Source organism: Natrix helvetica (genome assembly GCF_964273705.1).
Source record: "Natrix helvetica genome assembly, chromosome: 2".
Taxonomy (NCBI): domain Eukaryota; kingdom Metazoa; phylum Chordata; class Lepidosauria; order Squamata; family Natricidae; genus Natrix; species Natrix helvetica.
In genome coordinates this window covers 130981868-131000222 of record NC_138552.1, presented here as the reverse complement: position 1 = coordinate 131000222, position 18355 = coordinate 130981868, and the positions used below count along the sequence as shown (strand labels likewise).

The 18355-nt window shown below is 38.1% G+C and overlaps 1 protein-coding gene across 3 annotated transcripts in view; it reads left to right on the top strand.

The window, feature by feature from the left end:
• The window catches only part of PCSK2 (proprotein convertase subtilisin/kexin type 2), a 160621-nt gene that overhangs the window by 21096 nt on the left and 121170 nt on the right, over window positions 1-18355 (top strand). For all 3 annotated transcript variants that reach the window (XM_081942090.1, XM_081942091.1, XM_081942089.1), the window contains exon 2: window positions 5568-5672. In XM_081942090.1, coding sequence (XP_081798216.1) covers window positions 5568-5672 — 105 coding nt within the window. The remainder of the gene's footprint in view (window positions 1-5567; window positions 5673-18355) is intronic.

Below are 18355 nucleotides of genomic sequence, written 5' to 3'. Positions count from 1 at the left end.
GACTACAACTGAGGCATGAAGTATTATCCTGTTTAAGGCGCATAGATTGCTATTATGATACAGAACCAAGCATGACTTGAAATAAGGTCTAGACAGTGACAATTATATAAAGAAAGCAGCCACTTACACAACAGTGGCTGACAATGTCAAAGGCAGTCTTGCATTGGTGTCGTGATAACTGGAGGGTCTCGATAAAGAATGGAAACATGAGAAAGACCTCTGCAGCTTTTCAGAGGTTCCCAAAAGGATATGCCAATGCATTATTTAGAACTAATCCTTTCATACAGTAACCACATTAATCCCTGCCTCCCACATTTCTCATTGTGTAAAAAAGATCAGGAGTATTTCATTAGGAGGTAGCCAAGTAGGTCACCGTCCTTTTCATTGTCATGATTTGGAAGAAGATTGTAGAACGGAGAGAAGCAGCTAAGCAAGCAGATGTGAATTATTCTGAAGAAGAAAGTGCACTGAGATGTTCAGCATAGACGAAACTGTTCTGCCAGAGCAGTCTCATGGAAGAATACGCATGCTTTCTCTCTCAACCTTATCCGCCTATATAAAAGATGTGCGTCAGCAGTGTGGCTCCAACAACCCATCTTTTACTCTTTGAAATGTCAAGAGAGACTAGCTTTAGAAAAGATTTGTTCATCTATATATATTTTTGTCCACAGAAATGCAAAGCCAGATCTAATTTTCTTTTAATTCTGTTTTTAATTCTTCACTGCTCAGAGTCATGAAACTGAAATAGCAGCCATACAAATTAATAAAGAAACAAACAGATGTAACATAAATACCCGCTTAGATCCAAAGTTACTTATCTGCCTGTAGACAATTCTTCAGTTGAATGTCTTAAAGGATAACATTTCCTTAACTTTGACTGAACAAAACCAAGTTAAAAAATTAGAATAGAATAAACAGAATTGGAAGGGACCTTAGAGGTCTTCTAGTTCAACCCCCTGCTCAGGCAGGAAACCCTATACCATTTCACACAAATGGTTGTCCAATCTCTTCTTAAAAATCTCCAGTGTTGGCGCATTCACAACTTCTGGAGGCAATTTGTTCCACTGATTAATTGTTCTGTCAGCGATTTCTCCTTAGTTCTAGGTTGCTTGCTTCTCTCCTTGATTTGTATCCACCCATTGCTTCTTGTCCTGCCCTCAAGTGCTTTGGAGAATAGCTTGACTCCCTCCTCTTTGTGGCAACCTCTGAGATATCGGAACACTGAAATCTTGTATCTTCCAAGGATAAATAAAAATTTCCAGCTAACATAGCAAAATAAATTATTAATTCTCCTGTAATTATGAGAAGTATCATAAATAACAATTTACTTCCCCAAAGTGTAGAAATTCCAGTGATGCTCTACCTGCGTTTGGTGCTTTTAGAAGGAGATAATTTGGGGCTTATGATATTATATCTATGTTTCAGGGGTGGATTGCTGCCAGCGTTACTCCCGGTTTGCAACCCGCATGCAATGTGCGTGCAAGCAAAGCGAGCATGCGTGCCAGATGCACGCAACACGCACATGCGCTATTCAATGTAAATTGTTCTTCGCACATGCACAGAACAATTTACAGTGAACTGCACATGCATAGTCACTAAAATCCAAAATGGCGGCGCCCAAGTGGCAGAGAGAGAACCGGTTCAGGGACATGGCAGGCCTGGGTCGCTGCCAGTTCTTCGACCTAGGCCTGAATTCCACTACTGGTTCGGCTGAACCAGGCTGAACCAGCAGCAACCCACCTCTGCTATGTTTACACCCAAATGTGGATTTTTGAATAGAGGCAGCTCTACTGAGAGAATCCTAGCTGCCTCTGGGAAACCAAAATAAAAACATGCACACTTACCAACATTCCCCCCTCAATCTTACTTTCCTTCCTTTTTTCCTTTCTCTCCTACTTTCTAAAAACAAAAATTAGATGGCATCATCCCTCATTTGGTGGGGAGAACAAAGTCTCCCACCTCCTCACTTGAGCTCTCCCTCAACATTTACTTGTCCTTCTCAACAAATGTAGTTGCCATGAAGTGGTTTTTGAATTTAAATCTTCCTTTCTGGATCCAATACCCCATCAAGTCAGGAAACAGAGAAGCCAAGGAATCTAGCCTGAAGCAGAATTTTCTCACCAGCAACTTGATCTCATCATTTTTGACATGTAGCATGTCTATAAACACTCACTGTCATCTTTTTTGAGAAGCAAGACTAGCCACTGTTCATTATGGGTTGCGTTCCACAAACCTGAAGGTTACAACATGCAGACCTGCCCAGCAATTCTGTAGAGTATCTTGGTGGTATGGACCATTCAATCACTATAGATGGTTATCACAATTTCTGGAGAAGTACTCTGTAAGTAAAATTCAAGAACAAAAAAATACTCAGCCAAACAAAAACAAGCAGCTTAAAAATATCCCTTCCTCCCTTACTTTCCTTCTTATTGCATAAATCTGCTTTTTTGAAACATGTGCCCAACCCACTGTACTAAAGTTAGCCCATGAATTCTTTCTTGCTTGTTCAAAAGTCATGCTGCTTGGTATTTTGGGAGTCAAAGTTTAGAGAGGGTGAGATTGGGCAAGAGGAGGCAGCTGGCATCAAATTTTATAGACTAAAATCCTGTAGATCAGATGTATGGACTTCATTCCAAGACAGAATACACATAACTAGTGCCTCCCAGTTAGATATCAAGAGCTTTCTTCAGGATGCCAGCAATACAGAAAATATGATGGGTTATTTCTCTGGCCTTTTATTATGTAATGTCCCTGCTTAAGCTTGTCAGGAAGGAAGGAATTGTAAGAAATAATTTGAGGATCCAGTTTTCAAAGGCACCTTGCTGGGTATGATAAGTGGAATAAAAAAAAAATCAGATGGATGCCAAGCAGACTTTTCTCTACTAGAGTGTAAAACATGAGATACCTCCCAAGAATAACATATCATTCATATTTAACAAATGTAGTAGAAGAATATATGAACCATCAATGGTATAGGAAGATTTATCTGCATTTATTGTCTATATCATAGTTGTCCAAACTTTTGGCTTGCTTGGCCCACATGGAATAAAGAGGAATTGTCTTGGGACACATATCTATATTCATTAACTCTATGATATATTTTATAACAAACGCTATTATCTTTTATTATCTTGTGGGGCTGCTTTACTAGTTGCCCAGGACCACATACAGCTTTGGCCTTGGGGTGCACATACATGGTCTCCATAAAGGCTGTTGGACTGATGAAATTTACAGTCTATGTCATGGTTTTCCAACCTTTAGTCTTGCCTGGGCTGCATTGAGTGAAGAGGAATTTTCCTGGGGCGCATATGAAATTTAATTAATATATTGTAGTGTACAAGCTTCCTTCCTGTTCTCTATAAAGGCTGTGGAACTAATAAAATAAGGTTCATTCAAAGCTGACATTCAAAATGATTTAGATATTTAAGAAAGAAAACCTATTATTGTTCTAATAAAAGGAAGAGTATGGATACCCTTCAGTTGTCCTGAGAACACCTTAGATTGAGGCTGATTCCACCCCTGGATTTCTCCTATTTGTTCAGTTTCTCATGCCTCACATAATCCCATTTCATTTAAACCATGGGTGCCGGTTGCAGTTGCTTTAAATATTGTTTTCTTTTAGGAAGCCAGTGCTTTTCAATACAGTTATTTTATTGTTTTGCCATAAAAAGCTAGAATCCATCTATTTTTCTATCCCCACCCCCATCCTTATACAATCTGCCAAACCTCATTCTTCTGTTATTTTGTGCTGATGTTCTCTGCCACTGTTTCTCAAAGCGAATTTATTGATTTATTTTTCTAATGTAGTAACTTCTCGAATTTATCAGTCTAGGTCTTCTCTCCTCTCTGTCTCCCTGTACAAAATTACTTCTTAAGAAGTCACTGGGTGGGAGAAATAGAAGTGATACAGATTTATTTCACCCCTCCCTGGTGCCCTCTTCCAAAGCAACCAGTAAGGAAACATCCATCTACACTGGCAGCTGACTGCTAAAATGATTGTCCAAGCTTAGTAGCAGCACTTTCAAGTTCAATTTTAGAAAGTAGCAGCAATTGGTAACCAATGGACTGATCTTACAAACACCAGTAACACAACAAGGAGAAGCCTTGCTATCTATGGATAACATGTGCCATTCCTGAATAAGTCCAGTTGTTCAACTGGAAAATAATTCACTGCAATGCTTGCATGGCAGAATGCACACTATCCCTCCAACATGGCATCCTGGAAGCATAGCTACTAGATAAATATAAATGGATAGAAAGTGGCAGGCTTAAAAAGAATCAGCTGTCTACCATGCTTGTCTCACAGTGGATGAAAGAACCCAAATGACATCACATGCATTGTAAAATTGTTATGCAAACGATACAAATGATGACATCTAGGGAATAATTTGTGATGGCATGATGACATGGTGGGTGTTTATACAAATACCTTTGCTTTTCACTAAGGATTTCTTTTTTGGTCTCCAGAGAACCATTTAAACCAACATAAACCACAGTTGTCTGACTACTCTGTCACGATGTTAAAAGGTTTGCTAGGCCTGAACTGCCTAAACTGACATTCAAGAGTTAAACTAAGAAAGCTTTATTGCGCAGGTCATAAAACAAAAAGTTCTTATCTGAAAGTGATTTATTGCGCATGCGTTACACATTCCAAAAATTCCTTTCTTCTTTGTTCGGCTGCCAGCTTGGCAGACGTAGCTTTCATTATCAAAATGTAACCAATTAGTTATTTCTGTTTCATTTACTTTTATTATTTTATTATTAAAGTTTGTTTATTAATTAGAATACTTTTAAAGACTTTTATTTTTCTCAATATCTCAAAAGATATGCGGAAGGGAATCAGCCACGGTCCATTGATCTCAGATTCCCCCAGGGCATTTTTTTTCCCTGACATACTCTTTACTATCACTCTAAAATGTGTGCAATTTTATGGACCATTATTTCCTTGCTTATCCTTATTTTCCCCTTCTTTTAGATCATAAGCAAAATATGCAATCATGAAATGATTAACTGTGGAGATAAAGATGGCAATATCAGGCCAACCTTAGGTGATCCCTAAAAGAGCTAAATAGGATTTAACATGGTTAGGAATGGGATAGTAAAATATCAGAAATTCCAAGACTATAGGGTAACTTGGAAGGCTTTTTAAAAAAATCTGGAAGAAGGCACTGACAAACTAGTTCTGAGAAACTATATGGACATGGCCATCAGATGATGAAGAAATTGAGCAAGCGATTGTCTATTTTATGTAGGCACAAACATTGTACCTGAATTGCCCCAACAATGCACATCCTAGAGTAATCGGTATTTTGCATTTTAAACCATATGTTTTTGTAAATTTACAACATTCACTTTTTCATAATTTTTCATTATTATTTTTTTGTAAATGTAAATTGCCAACATTTTTTTAAATTTCCTCTTTTCTTGTATCTTGGATAATGTGGGATGCTTTTAATGATTGCAAGTTTAACTACCACGAATAGAAAATATACTGTAATTTATTCCAGTGTGGCTAACATTCCAACAATCAGTCTAATGATTTCAATATCATTTTTTTTTTAATTTAGCTCCCCTTTATAGAGGATGGCTACCACTTTTCCCATAATGGCTTAGCCAAAAGTCGAAGGCGGAGGAGTCTTCTGCACCAACTACATTTACAGAAAGATCCCAGGGTAAGTGATCCATCAATGGTATCCTTTCTTACTATTGTAAAAGTTATGCTACCAACCTGAATGACTTTAAAAGGAGAAACATAAGAGACAACTAAACATGATGACTGTATATTGCCTCCAAGGCTGAAGTAAAAAACTATTCAGTTTAACTGCTGGGAGAGAAAACTGGAAAGGAGATTGCCTTTATGGCCTAATTCTAAGGTTTCTAAAAAGGGATTTGATTGAATGCTATGGAAATAGGATGGTGGGTTAAAGAGCCCTTTGGTCAAATCCAGAACTTACATTACTCAACATTGGGTCTCCCCACTTTGTCTCCAATTGATGAGTGCAACTGAGCAATCAAAGCCCTCTGCATTTTTTTTTTTAAAAAAGCCAATTGCACACATTGCATGTACATAAAAAGAAGCATGACATTCTGAATCCGTAAACATTGTTGAAAATGTCCCCATGTTCTTATATGTTGTATATATCATCAGAAATAGGAAATACCCCATTCTGTCTGCAATTTCTTATACCTCTTGGTTTATTCCCCCCTCCATAATACAGCTATGCAAAGATTCATACTCAGCTCTAAAAAGTTGCTTCAGTGTCTATAAGCATGCAAACATACATCCGTCTGCAATTATTTAAAGAAATCTCTTCTTTGATCAGGATTGCAAGAAGGCATGGCTGCTTTAAGGAGTTACAGATGTTACCTGTGTGCTCTAAAGTGACTTTTGGGAATTGAATCCAAAATACTGCCCTAAAAATAAATCTGCCATTATGATTTGATCAGATGAGCTATTATATTAAGTTACTAATATTAGAAGAGATTGGATGATATTAAACTATGATAGTCATAAAGTTCCTCTCTAACATTACAGTTCCATTCTCTGGCTGAGTTAATGGTTTTGCCTATTTGTAGTGGGTTACAGATGTTCAGATCTCTTGGAAAGGGAAGTTGCACTTTCAAACAAAAATGGGCAGTTTTTCTGCTTGTATGCACTTCCCCTTTCCTCCCTGATCATCTTTCTGAAATAGTTTTGGTGCCATGTACCTTTAATGGCAGTAATCCATCTCCATTTTGTAAGGCTCATGAGCAAAGGACTTTTTTTTTGTGGTTGGGGATGATTTCACACGGAGAAAATATGGTTCATTTTAGCTTTTCCCTGAACTGTTTTGGTTACTGAATTTGCAAAAGCTATCTTCCTTTATTCTCACACATCACATCCATGTTTGTCTAAAAAATCTTTGTTGTAGTGAGTGCCACTCTCCTTTTCCAATTACACAATAACCAAGGATGATAACACTATTATTACATTTGAGACCCAAAATTCCATTAATTACCTTCCAATGAAAGTAAACATGCAAGTGATAGTATTTATTACTCATTCCTTGTCTTGTCTCATCTGCCCAAAGAAGCTTCTATTGGTAGTCAAGACTTGTAAGATTTATGTCAGCCCTATAGGGTTGACCAGATAAAGTAACATACACTGTGTAGACCTAAAGCTACTTTGATTAGTATAGCTAGAAAAACAGGATCTTCCATATCTGAACATACTTCCTTACTTCCCCTTTTCAACTTCATGGAAATTGGAATTGGTGTTGCTGCTACTGCTGTCTGAAGGATTTTCCTAAGCTACTTCCTTGGTTTGCGCTCAATCCTTATTTATTTGATGGCTACCTTGGTAATGGATCTGTCCTTCAAAGCTGTTCTCTTCTGTACTTCTTACAATTTCAAATCATATCTAAATATATCAAAAATGTTAAGTTTTAGTAAAGCTCTAGTTTGAATTCATTTGATTCTTAACTTCCCTGTTAATGAGAACACACAGTTTCAACTCAAGTGGAAACCTTCAAAATCAAATTTAGATGATTCCACTTTTACTTTTTGTAATAAATTTTCAAAACAGGCTGAATTCAGACCAAGTTTGAGAAAAACATAGCTATAACCTTATTGGATCGGCAGTTCCTGAGAGGTGGACTTCTTTTATCTTTAGTCTGTTTGTTTCTGTTACATGCAGTTAAGGAAGACAAAAGCAGGAAATAAATAATGAGCTGGCTAGAATCCATTTAGATTGAGGGGTGGATAAATTTCATGAATATATGCATGCATACAAAATATTCATAGGAGCATTCTGTTCCTACTCTGCTTTACAATATGTTCTTAAGGAAAAGATCACCCACAAAGCTGCAGCTGAGATGGAAAACCAATGAGAATGGAAGATGCACATTTCTGTAATGAGTGAGAAGCAATGGGACTACAGCCTGGATAATATTCAGTAATAAAACTTTGCTAACTGGGAGAGACAGGAGGAGATGATTCTAACCCTTTTATTGTAAATGAAAACCATTATTGGAAACAAAAAGCTAAATATCAGTTTCTGTTTCTGTCCCAGCAGGGGAGTTAAAGAAAATGAAAACAGAATACCCCGAGGATCTCAGGTGGCCAAAGAGGTTTCTTAATAAGAATGCAATTTCATGTTCCTCCAAGCCACATGCTACCATGCACTCCCAGAACAATTGTGTTTTGCAGTGTTTTGGTTTTCCATATTCATCACTTCAACTTCTTGTTGAGGAAAGCTACAAAATCAGATTGGAAGTTTCCAAACACTAAAATATAATATCCAAGACTTCTAGGAACAGCCCCATAGGATCCTGAAGTTTCCTCTCTCACCATACATGGGGTGGGAGTTTTGCCCTTTGGAGGCTATTTAGAATGAGAATGGAAGGCCCTGCCAATGTCAGAGAAGGCAAAACAAGACCATTTGAATGATGTGTCAGGCATGAGCATCTGTAGGGAACAAGGGACCGAGTGACATTGCTAGGATCATGAGACGGTTACAAATGATCAAATATTGCAATTTGCATCAGTTGTAACTGAGACAAACCACATTATTTGTGTCACTTGCAGAAGAAACCCATGCAATCTGGAGTATCATCATAGCTCTACTGTATGCCTAACACAGCATCCATAACTGTTTTCAGTCCTCTAGGCTTGAAACCCAATAATTTCTCTTAAGATGCCCCAAAAATGGAGGAAAGGGATATATCAGCCTTAGAGCTGATATATAGCTTCTGCATTAATTTTCCTGCCATAATTTCTTTTTAAAACAAAAACAAAAGACAAACATGAAAAAGAGGAGAAACAGGAATACAGTGGCTCTTTTATCTTGCAATAGTGCCATGAAAGTTGGAGCATTTGTCTAAGGTAGATTCTTTTCTCCATCCCTTGTTGACCATGGGTCCCCTGTGGCCACACATTTCCTCCGATTTTTCATTAGCTGCTCTGACCGAGCTCTAAATCTGCCTTTTAAGCAGCATTTCAGTGCAGGATGGGTCTTTAAATCTCTCTGGGTTCCAAAATTAGTCACAGCTAGAAGCCAGCAGATTATAATATACTGAATAATAGGTTAAGTGCCAAACACACAGTATGTTTCATTCAATTCTGCCCATTTGGGCCAGAACTGCTCTCTAAGTCAGCTGCCTTGAAATTTGTGCCTTCCAGATGTGCTAGACAAGCAACTCTCCAAATTCCCAGACAGCATTGTTGCTGCCATTCTGAAAATTGTAGTAATACTAAAATCCTAATTTAGAAGGGATCGGGTTGGGAAAAGATTTGTGAAACATTTCAGTCGAGGAAATTACTTATAAAAGAAATTATTTAGATAAATATTGTTCTCATAGAAAACTATCCCAGAATGACTGCATATTCTGAAGGCATTTATTTTATATCATTCCAAATTTTAACCAAATATAAATATTTATTGCACAAATTATAATGTTTCTGGCATTACTTACATACTCTTTCACAGTTTGATTCTCTCCTTCAAACCATCCCTAGGGAGCTCATTATGTTAGTAACAATGAGCTCTCCAGTGGTTGTTTGAAGAAGCAAAGCATTTTCCTTATGGATAGTTTAATAAAATCAAGCTGACTTCCCACAAATTACCATCCATCTCCCCCTGAAAGAACTGGAAGTTCAAATAATAGTAAAATGATAACATAATAGACAGGTGCTCTGAATCTATATGTATGTATGTGAACAAGAGTAAAACAGAGGGAGAGACAGAACTAATCATAAGACAATAATTAGAATAAACAAAGGGCTAAGCAATCTATGACCATTAAGGCATTGTGTAAAAAATTCCAATTCTTGCCTTTCTTTTCGGTTGATCACTGTCCCGAATTACTGAAGTCCAGAAGAACCAGGTTGCAAAATTGCAGGTGACCACTAGGTGGCAGTAAAGGACAATTTATCTGTATATTGCTTCTACCATCTAAGGGTCATCTGGATTTCTACAGCCTAGACTGGTAATTCTAATTGAAATAATAGCATGTAGATTTCTTTACGCCACACGAAACTTGGAAACTGATTTCAGGAAAGAAAGGCAACATTTCTCCCAAAACAGCTCTCAGCTTCCTGGCAAATACACTGTGCCGAAAACACAAATATATGAGTTCATCACTTACTTTTCAGATTAAGATGGCTCTGATATAGGCTCCCATGGAGATGTCTTCTGTTCCACACTATTAAATAACTGCAAGCACACAAGTGTTAACTATAGTAAATATGTTTAAAGGATTTTTATAATGTTGTCATGGAAAACAACATCTGTCACCACGCTTTAAGACACAATAAGGAATCTTTTTGAAAGATAATGATCATTCAAGATCCATATTATCTGGAAGAAATCCATTCACTTAAAAAAATCATACAGAGACAGAGGCTTATGCAGATAGGTGAAACAAGTACAGATAAATGTATTAAATATGGTGGGATAGTACCTTTTATTTCCTGCCCAACTTTTATATATTGAGGCTCAAGGACACAAAACATTCAAACTCAGAGTTACAGATTATGGATCTAAAACTAGAAATCTTTCATGTTTCTTTTGTCTTCTCAGACATACCTTACTTGATCACCCTCTATGGGCATCCAAGCAGCTGCATGGGTAAACAAGAAGTGTGATGAGACTGTGAGGTGTGATTATGAGCATACTTGTGCTATAAAATTATAAATTAGATTCAGTCAAAAGAAGAATTGTATTTCAAATAAGAAACTACATCTCTCCACGCCCCCTTCAATGCAGTATGTTTCCCTTGCCATTAATTGAATGGCAGGCATATTTCTTTTCATTAAATAGAAAAAGATTCAGAAATTTAACTCGACAAAAGCCATCATCCAGCAGGAAACACCAGGCAAAGGAATAAACTAAGCAAACATAGGATACCTATTTGGGCCCTGTTGAACCAAGTGCCCCCCCCCCCATTTTATTTCCATGTAGAAATAGATATGTCTCTATCTGGTATTAAAATAAAATGAAAAGTGAACTGAAATTAAAACTTCTACATGAATCAATACTGAATCACTTCATATAAAAAACAGATATAGAGAAGCAAATAGTATATTTATTCAGTCTGGTGCTATCCTGTAAATTAACCAGGCTTAATTTTTCCTGCAAGTAATAAACACAAACAAGCTTCCATCACAATTTATAAACAAGGCTAGTCTTCATTAGCCATATATGATAGACCATAGGTTTGCCTTCAGCTGACTCTCTAAACTGTAATTAGTTGAAACAGGAGTGGAAACTTCCAGTCTTTGGGCAGTCTCAGAGAGGAATAGAAAACTAGACTTGTGAGTGAACAATTGCTAATGAGGAAATTAAACTCACTCTCGGTATATTGAATAATAATTTAGTTTCTTTCTTAATGCATTCAAGCTGCAAAATTGGGCATACAACCAGGACCGTTAAAGACTATCAGGATTGCATTTTAGTTTTAGTTTTTAATGCTAGTAAGGTGACAGATCCAACGAGTATCGCCAATTCACCGTGATGCGTTAGAAATCTTATACTTACCCAGTACTGTGTAGAATTCAAATTGTGCACTGGGGTAGTCACATAAAAGGAGAATTAAACAGCAAAGTAATTGAAATGAATAATAAATAAGAGAGGGGGAAGCAAATTTAGAAGCAGAAAAGCCTAATTGGCCTGTAAAGCAAAAAAAAAAAAGTCTTGCTTAATCTGATGGAATAGCATTTACAGTTAGCATTCTTATCAAATTAAAATGTGTTACATTGTCTCATTAATTAGGAGGAGGTAGCACAATTCTTTCAAATGGAAATTAAGATAATTTTGTTACTGGTAGAATACTGCTTATTCAGTGTCATTTCCCCCCACCTATCCCCAACACTCCCATGGAAGATTCTCTTAAGTTTATTCTAATGGCTCTTAGTGACACGTTCCATCTGTAGCCCTTCAAATAGATTAAAGCTTTGTGAGACAAATTTCTTGCTAAAGTACCATCTATTTTTCCACAGAGCTTTATATGAGGTACAGGGATTCTCAGAAAATTCATCAACTGATAGGGTTATACTCAGAGGTGGGTTGCTCCTGGATTGGCCCAGATCGGCCAAATCAGTAGTGGTGGCGGTGGGAAGCTCCACCCACCCACCCGGATCCTTCTGCACATGCACAAGCAAACCGGTCGCGCCGGGATTTGAAACCCACCTCTGGTTATACTAGCTCCTCCATCCTTGCAGTGCAGCAATTCATTAAGCTTCATCTATAAACATGTCATTGGCCATGATTTTGAAAACACAATATCTGGGTTCATGTAGTACTCAAAGACAAAAATAAAACCCTGTTGAAGCCTAGTCCTTTTCCTTTGATTCTTGTCTTTGAATACTGCATAGATTGAGGTTGATGAGGTTCAGAATAGTTTCTTCTAGAAAGTTGAAGGAAATCTTAGTTATTTCAAAGAAAATTAATTTTGGGATTTTAACATTCCAAATCCTTAGTCTATAGTCATGCTAGGCAGGAGTTCCAAAATAATGTGCGTTAATGTATCTAAAATATCCCTTGGAATAGAATGGTCTAACTCTTCTAATAATTGTTGATAGAGGTTGGGGAGAGTAGATTGGGAAAATCTCCAGTTTGGTGAAGAATCCAGAATAAACATCCTTGAGAGGTTTTCTAGACTTCTCTTAAACACAGCTAATAAAGGGAAGCCCATCACATCTATGGGTAATTCATTCCACTGTCTCTTATTGATAGGCTGTTTTATTTCTCCCCCCCCCCCCCACAAAAGTTCCCTCAAAATCTGCCTTCCTATAATTTAAACACAGAATTGTATTCCTTGCATTCTGGAATAAGAAGCAACTGGTTTTGACCTTCTTCTATGTAAAGTATTTGCAAAGTGCTGTTAAATGTTCTTAAACTTTGTTAAAGATACATACTCTGATCCTTCAATATTTTTCATATATCCTCCACTCTCACAATTTTTTGAGAGCTCAGTTACTGTATTTAATCTTCACTAGCAGTGAGGAAGGTCTCTTTTGTGGGTCTGGTGCAAGTATTAAAGATCTCGAAGACACCTCTTCGGTCACTCATTGAGGAGCAATTTGATCCTGGCAATATTGGGAAATATCTTTGAGTCACTCATCCCTGTCTGGGATGAGTTCTCTCTTCATTTCTAAAAATGATACTGAACACCTACACAACTAAAGGAAATGTTGCCATCAAAGATTGTTAGCTTAGTCAGCCAATGGGTAAAATCCCCATATAAAGAATAACAACTAAGAGTACTTCTACAACCAATGGAGAAGGGCCACCGCTGTTCTCCCAAAGCACAATGCATTTTCTGGATGGCAAAGACTACTTTTGATTATTTATTTTTTCAACTATTAATATTCCAAAATAGCTCTCCATGAATGGAAAAAATATTTTTAAAGAGACTTGTATATTCAATATGTAGCTTAAATCCTAAAATAGATAAATTCAAATTAATTTGCCATAAAATGAATATGTGAATCAAATAAAGATGAAGACGACAAATGGTATGACCTTAATTCCTCGCAATACTTTCAGAATTGTTTTTGCTTGCACTAATATGAAGCTCAATATTGAGTGTAGACTCTCTTTTGGCATCGGCTGCAGTGAGAGATGGTTTCTCTGTTTAGCACATTAAGCTGATGAATGAAGCAAGAAAAGTGGATGACAAGAGCTGTGTACTTAAGCTGAATTTACTGTTTTGTTGTCCTGACCTAAATGTCTGGGTCCAATTTAATTCCCAGTTCTTTTTCTTCTTCATGAAGTTAAATCCTGCATATTATATTTATAAGCAATTTAAATCAGAAATCTTTACACAACAAAGTATTGTTCTATATGGTCATGCCCCTTGGATGCCTTCAATCTCAAAAACTGGATTTGTCAAAAACAGATCATGCCAGACTAATCTTATTGCATTCTTTGATAATGTGACAAAATTAGTGGACCAGAGGAATGCCGTTGATATAGTTTACTTGGACTTCAGTAAGGCTTTTGATAAGGTAGACCATAACCTACTACTAGATAAAGTAGAAGAATGTGGGTTAGACAGCATCACCACCAGATGGATTGGTAACTGGCTGACCAACCGCACTCAACGTGTAGTTCTCAATGGAACTGCATCTACATGGAGGGAAGTATGCAGTGGAGTACCCCAAGGCTCTGTTTTAGGCCCAGTACTCTTCAACATCTTCATCAATGATTTGGATGAGGGAATAAATGGGGAACTCATCAAATTTGCAGATGATACCAAGCTGGCAGGAATAGCCAACACTCCAGAAGATAGGCTTAAGATACAGAAGGATCTTGACAAACTCGAACATTGGGCACTATCTAATAAAATGAAATTCAATGGTGAAAAGAGTAAGGTTCTACATTTAGGCAACAAAAACGGAATGCACAGGTACAGTATAGGTGATACCTTACTCAGTAGTAGTAACTGTGAAAGGGATCTTGGAGTCCTAGTGGACAACCATTTAAATATGAGCCAGCAGTGTGCAGCAGCTGCCAAAAAAGCCAACACAGTTCTAGGCTGCATCAACAGAGGGATAGAATCAAGATCACGTGAAGTGTTAATACCACTTTATAATGCCTTGGTAAGGCCACACTTGGAATACTGCATTCAGTTCTGGTCGCCACGATGTAAAAAAGATGTGGAGACTCTAGAAAGAGTGCAGAGAAGAGCAACAAAGATGATTAGGGGACTGGAGACTAAAACATATGAAGAACGGTTGCAGGAACTGGGTATGTTTAGCTTAAGAGAAAGAAGGACTAGGGGAGACATGATAGCATTATTCCAATATCTCAGAGGTTGCCACAAAGAAGAGGGAGTCAAACTATTCTCCAAAGCACCTGAGGGTAGAACAAGAAGCAATGGGTGGAAACTAATCAAGGAGAGAAGCAACTTAGAACTGAGGAGAAATTTCCTGACAGTGAGAACAATTAATCAGTGGAACAGCTTGCCTCCAGAAGTTGTGAATGCCCCAACACTGGAAGTCTTTAAGAAGATGTTGGATAGCTATTTGTCTGAAACGGTATAGGGTTTCCTGCCTAGGCAGGGGGTTGGACTAGAAGACCTCCAAGGTCCCTTCCAACTCTACTATTGTACAATACTATTATTGTATTGTATTGTAAAACAGTCTAAACAACTAGTACATGGGTGAGTCATGTAACATATAGAAGAAGAAATGGATCTCTTCCCCCTCTCTAAAGGCTTAGAATGTATTTTCTCCCTCCATATACAACACAGTATTAATACTCTGATCAATTTCACTGTACCTGAAATTAAAGGTTTATGACAGACCAATCTCTCCAAAATTCTCAAGTGTGATGTAGTGGTTAAAGTGCTTCCTGAGACCTGGGGAGGGATGTGGGGGGGGGAGAATGGGTCTGGTTTCAGCTCCACCCTCAATGACCAAAACTAACTGTGTAGCTTTTGGTCAACCTTTCTAACCCCAATTCACCTCAGAGGATCATTGTTGTTGTAAAATAACAAGAAGTGAAACCTCCATTTAAGTCTTGCTGTCCATCTGGAGAATATGCAATATATAAATCTGACAAACAAATAAATAGCTGAGGTGTCTATCCAAATCTGTTGGACAACTTCCATAATCACAATTAGCCCATTTAGACCAGATAACAATTTGGAGTGCTATCTTATTTATTGGTAGGATGCGATCCCTGTGGTACTAGCAAAGTCGTCATTTATTCCAGGTACAGAGCAATTTCTGCTTGCCCATTCCGTTGGGTGACTTATCCTCAAAGTGCTGAAACAGGTCACAGAAACAGCCATCACAATCAATACTTGGCTAGAGTAACTATTTAAAAACATTTAATTTTGTAGAGAATTAATTATCTTGGGTACCTTTCATACAGGGCTTTCTTTGGCACAGATAAAACCTGATATTGGCACAAAGCTTTTAAGCTCACCTGAAAGGGATCTGGGTGGTTACCACTTAAAAGATTAATGAGGGATGGATTTTCTGTTGTTTTTTTCCCTCTACAGTTTCAAAAGTAGATACCACTTTAGCTAGATTGTTATTTAGACTAGCTGGGGGGAAAGTAATCTGAGGACTAAAATCAGTGTGTCACTTCTAAACTAGTGTTCCTTTAATGCTGTATTCCACATCTCCCATTTTTAAGCTTCTTAATTTACATCTACATTTACATTTCACAGTGGGATATTTGCAAATATCTTCTCAATTTAAGACTGAGGATGTTTAAAGCAATTCAAGGAAAACCCACTAATTTTGCCTAAAACTATATTAATGTCTCTCCTCAGTTACTTTTTCACAAAATGTTTCTTTTTAATGTATTGGGCCTAACACTGCAGGTAACACACAATTGCTTTCCCCCCAGATTTGAGGAAATTTATTCAGTTTTGTATCTGGAAGGAGCAACACTATTGAAGAAATCTTTTTAATCTCAGGCCAGGAATTTAATGATAGAAATACACCTTCTGGGGTCACTCTTTCTCATTGTTTTGAACTTGAGTTTTTTAAAATTAAATGAATTCTTCATTGTTTCTGTGACATGAAAGCACTGAAGGGAAACAAAAAGGAAGAGGGGAAACATTACTCTACATTCTGAGAACATTCTTCATATTTTCTGCATAAACAATCGGGGTGTTTGGTTGTGAACAGTAAACATATTTGAAGAGAATCAATTGAAAACTAGTACAACAGTCCAGGTTTAAAAAAATAGCATTGGTAAGTTTCAAAAATATACTGTTACTCTATCTTCTCTGAAATACTATTATTTGAATATTAATTATTAGGTTAAGTACCATTTCAAAATCAATTTCTAATTCTGGAATAACAACAACTGGTAAGTTCTAAGTTTATTCCCTGAATTTTTTTTTTAAGGAAATAACAGGATGCATAAAAATCCAAAGTTCAAGTGGAAAAATGAAATAGGATCAAGACTGAAAAGCTGTAAATAAATTATTCTTAGAAAAATGTGTGGTCCAAATTTTGAAATCAAAACTGACACAGAATTAATTTGTTTTTTGTTTGTTTTTATGAGAATGAGAAGCAAAAACTCTTTGGACTTTTTACCCCCAGTGCTTCTCAGAGTGCAGACTGCTTCTTCAGAGGAGTCTGGAGGCTAAAACATATGAAGAATGGTTGCAGGAATTAGGTTTGTCCAGGCTAGTGAAAAGAAGGACATGGAGTAATATGATAACAGTGTTCCAATATTTCAGGGACTGTCACAAGGAAGAGGGTGGTCAACCTATTTTCCAGAGCATCAGAAGGCAAGACAAGAAACCAATGGATGCAAACTAGACAAGGAGAGAAGCAACTTAGAATTAAGGAGAAACTCCCTAACAGTGAGAACAATTAACCAGTGGAATGGCTTACCTTCAGCAGTTGTGGGTGCTTCATCACTGGAAGTTTTTAAGAAGAAATTGGAACAGCTATTTGTCCAAAATGGTATAGGGCCGTGATGGTGAACCTATGGCACATGTGCCACAGGTGGCATGCGGAGCCATTTGTTAGGGCACACCAGGTGTTGCCCTGTCAGCTTCAGCACACATGCGCGCTCTGGCCAGCTGACTTTGGCCTTCTTTTTCAGCCATTTTTTACCCTCCAGAGGCTTCAGGGAGGCCTCCTGAAGCTCTGGAGGGCAAAAAATGACAGTACGGGCAAACCAGAAGTCACTTCCGAGTTGCCCGTAGGGCCATTTTTCGCCATCTGGATGGTGAAAAACAGCCATATGAGCAACCCGGAAGTTTGGGAATGGTGACTTCCGGTTTGTCCATAGAGCCATTTTTCGGTCTCTGGAGCCTTCAGGAGGCTTCCCTGAAGGCTCTGGAGGGTGAAAAACGGCCCTATGGGCAACCCAGAAGTGACTTCCGGTTTGTCTGTATGGGCGTTTTTCATCTTCCGGAGCCTTCAGGAGGCTTCCCTGAAGGCTCAGAGGGTGAAAAACGGCCCTACGGGCAACCTGGAAGTTCAGGAACTGTGACTTCCATTTTTTCCGTAGGGCTGTTTTTCACCTTCCAGAGGCTTCAGGGAAGCTCCTGAAGCTTCTGGAGGATCTCTGGGGGGGAGGCTGTTTTCGCCCTCCCCAGGCTCCTAGAAAGCCACTGGAGCCTGGGGAAGGTGAAAAAAGCATACCAAAAGCAGGGGGGTCATGCTGGTCACGCACACATGCATGCCCAGGGGAGTCACGCACACATGCAAACTGGGGTCATGCACATAGCATTATGGGTTTGGGCATGCCCGGTCATGACCCCCCTGCGCTCTTCCCGCTTTTGGCACATGATCCAAAAAAGGTTAGTCATCACTGATATGGGGACTCCTGCTTGTGCAGGGGGTTGGATGAAAAGACCTTCATACTCCCTTCAAACTACTTATTCTGAGTAGAAAA